This window comes from Pyrus communis, chromosome 7, assembly GCF_041283825.1.
Source record: "Pyrus communis isolate YQ-2024b chromosome 7, ASM4128382v1, whole genome shotgun sequence".
NCBI classification, from domain to species: domain Eukaryota; kingdom Viridiplantae; phylum Streptophyta; class Magnoliopsida; order Rosales; family Rosaceae; genus Pyrus; species Pyrus communis.
Genome location: NC_142571.1, coordinates 21,050,873 through 21,053,013, shown reverse-complemented (window position 1 = coordinate 21,053,013; position 2,141 = coordinate 21,050,873). Strand labels below are relative to the sequence as shown.

Genomic DNA, 2,141 nt, shown 5'->3' with positions numbered 1-2,141 from the left:
GTCCTTAATGTATATCAAGTAAGCATCAAATTAATGTGGTAAAAATGGTTAGTTTTTTAAATCTCCCATGGTAATCATGCATTATAATTCAAACCTTTTTCTCTCACCCGGTACATATCTATGTCAAAACCGAAAAGATTGAGTTTGCACAATAAAAATAATTGGTAATATAGAGATTTGCCTAACATATAAACTCATGCAAGGTTCCTCCTCTCATCAATGTGGGATTCATGTCAACACGCATTCTCTAGCGAATTTTCCAGTCAAACACATGGGCAAGACAAATGAGGTGATGTGATCATGTGAAGCACATATGGCTGTTGAGCTTCATACGTTAAACAACCTGCTTTGATACTATGAAGAAGTTCAAGTCCCATCATAAAATTAATTGAAAAATAGCTCAATTTACTTATAAGCCCATGCAAGGAGATTCATGTCTTAGGACGTTTTCCAGTCGTTTTCATAACACCTGGTCTAAGTTCGAATCAGTCCCCCTCAATCCCCCTCTCTCTCTCTCTCCCTCTCTCTCTCTCTCTCCCTCTCTCTCCTAAAACATAATGCATCTACTAAAATCACCCACCGCCATGAGAGGAGACCATCCCCACCACCAAAAAATATTAAAGCTAGCCAAACCCATCGCCTACCTCCTCCTCCTCCTCATCTCCTTTACCCTAGGCTACCACTCCTCTTCTTCTCCCACCACCTCCTCCTCACCCCCCTCTTTCCCTCCTTCCGCCCCCATACTCCACCAACTAGCAAGCCTCCCAACTAACCTCGACCACTTCCTACTCACCACTCACTGCTCTCCCCCACTCCCTCCTCACCTCATCCGCCAAACTCTCCTTGACCACCTCTTCAACTCCACCTCCCCCTTCACCAACTTCCCCCCTCCCCACGCCGCTCCTCTCCTCCGCCGTAGCCGCATCAAAGGCTGGGGCTCCAAAGGCGCCGTTTTCCAAAACCTCATCCAAAAACTCAAACCCCAAACCATCATCGAAGTTGGCACCTTCCTCGGCGCCTCAGCCATCCACATGGCGGAGTTAACCCACCAACTCGGCCTCAACACCACCCAAATCCTTTGCCTCGACGACTTCCGTGGCTGGCCTGGCTTCCGCGGTCGATTTAGCGACATCAGCCTCCTAAATGGCGACGTTCTTCTGCTTTACCAATTCCTGCAGAACGTCGTGTCAGTAAACGCCACGGAGTCGGTTTTGCCCGTCCCGTTTTCGACCGGGGCGGGGCTTGACTGGCTTTGCCAGATGGGCGTGTTTGGAGACTTAATCGAAGTGGATGCAGGTCATGATTTTATTTCGGCATGGTCCGATATTAACCGGGCCTACCGGATTTTACGTCCTGGCGGAATAATATTCGGGCATGATTATTTTACGGCGGCAGATAACAGAGGTGTAAGAAGGGCGGTAACTTTATTTGCTCGAGTTTATGGACTTAAGATTAAGTTTGATGGGCAGCATTGGGTCATTGACTCGAGTTAAATAAACTTAATTTGATTGGTTAGGTCTCTATATATTAAACTATACAATGTAAATTTCGAAATCTTATAGATGATCAAAGCTTATAGGCTTATAGAGGTTTTTTTTTTTTTTTTTTTTTAAACATTATAGAGTTAAATATATATTTTACTATGCTATGATTAAATTTGAGTTGATATTTTTATATTCTTAATTATTTAGTCATTTGATGTTTAACTATGTGATTAACGTTGACATGACACTTAATGATCTTTTATTAATGGCTTGATGCTTGGTATTGTAAAAAAAAAATATGAAAGTGGCATTTGATGCTTGATTAATACTATTAGATTTGAAATAAATAGCAACTAATTACTTGAAAAAGAACAATGCGTGACATTTTGTTCGGTTTCGTATGGTTGTAGTTGCATTCATAAGTGATACCTATTAGGTGCGTAATGAAAATGATATGATTGAATGATAAAAAGGGTAACGCTAATTTAAACTATATTTTGTAAACCATATGACGTGATTATTGATGATTGAATTATTATTTAAATGTTGACCAACGTGCTTATTACCTCAATTATTTTGATTTTGTGCATTTATCATCCAAAATCTCACTACAAAAAAATATGTTATATACCGTGCAAAAAAAAAACACTTTGTAAT

At 40.8% G+C, this 2,141-nt stretch overlaps 1 protein-coding gene across 1 annotated transcript; it reads left to right on the top strand.

Moving 5' to 3' along the window:
• The first annotated feature begins 530 nt into the window (after positions 1-530).
• Positions 531-1,676, top strand: LOC137734364 (S-adenosyl-L-methionine-dependent methyltransferases superfamily protein). Its single transcript, XM_068473642.2, has one exon. It carries the CDS (start codon positions 558-560, stop codon positions 1,491-1,493), a length of 936 nt encoding a protein of 311 aa, XP_068329743.2. The 5' UTR covers positions 531-557; the 3' UTR covers positions 1,494-1,676.
• The last annotated feature ends 465 nt before the right edge of the window (positions 1,677-2,141 follow it).

Coding starts and splice junctions, on each gene's coding strand:
- LOC137734364 (XM_068473642.2), top strand. CDS start 558: ATGCATCTACTAAAATCACCCACCGCCATGAGAGGAGACCATCCCCAC.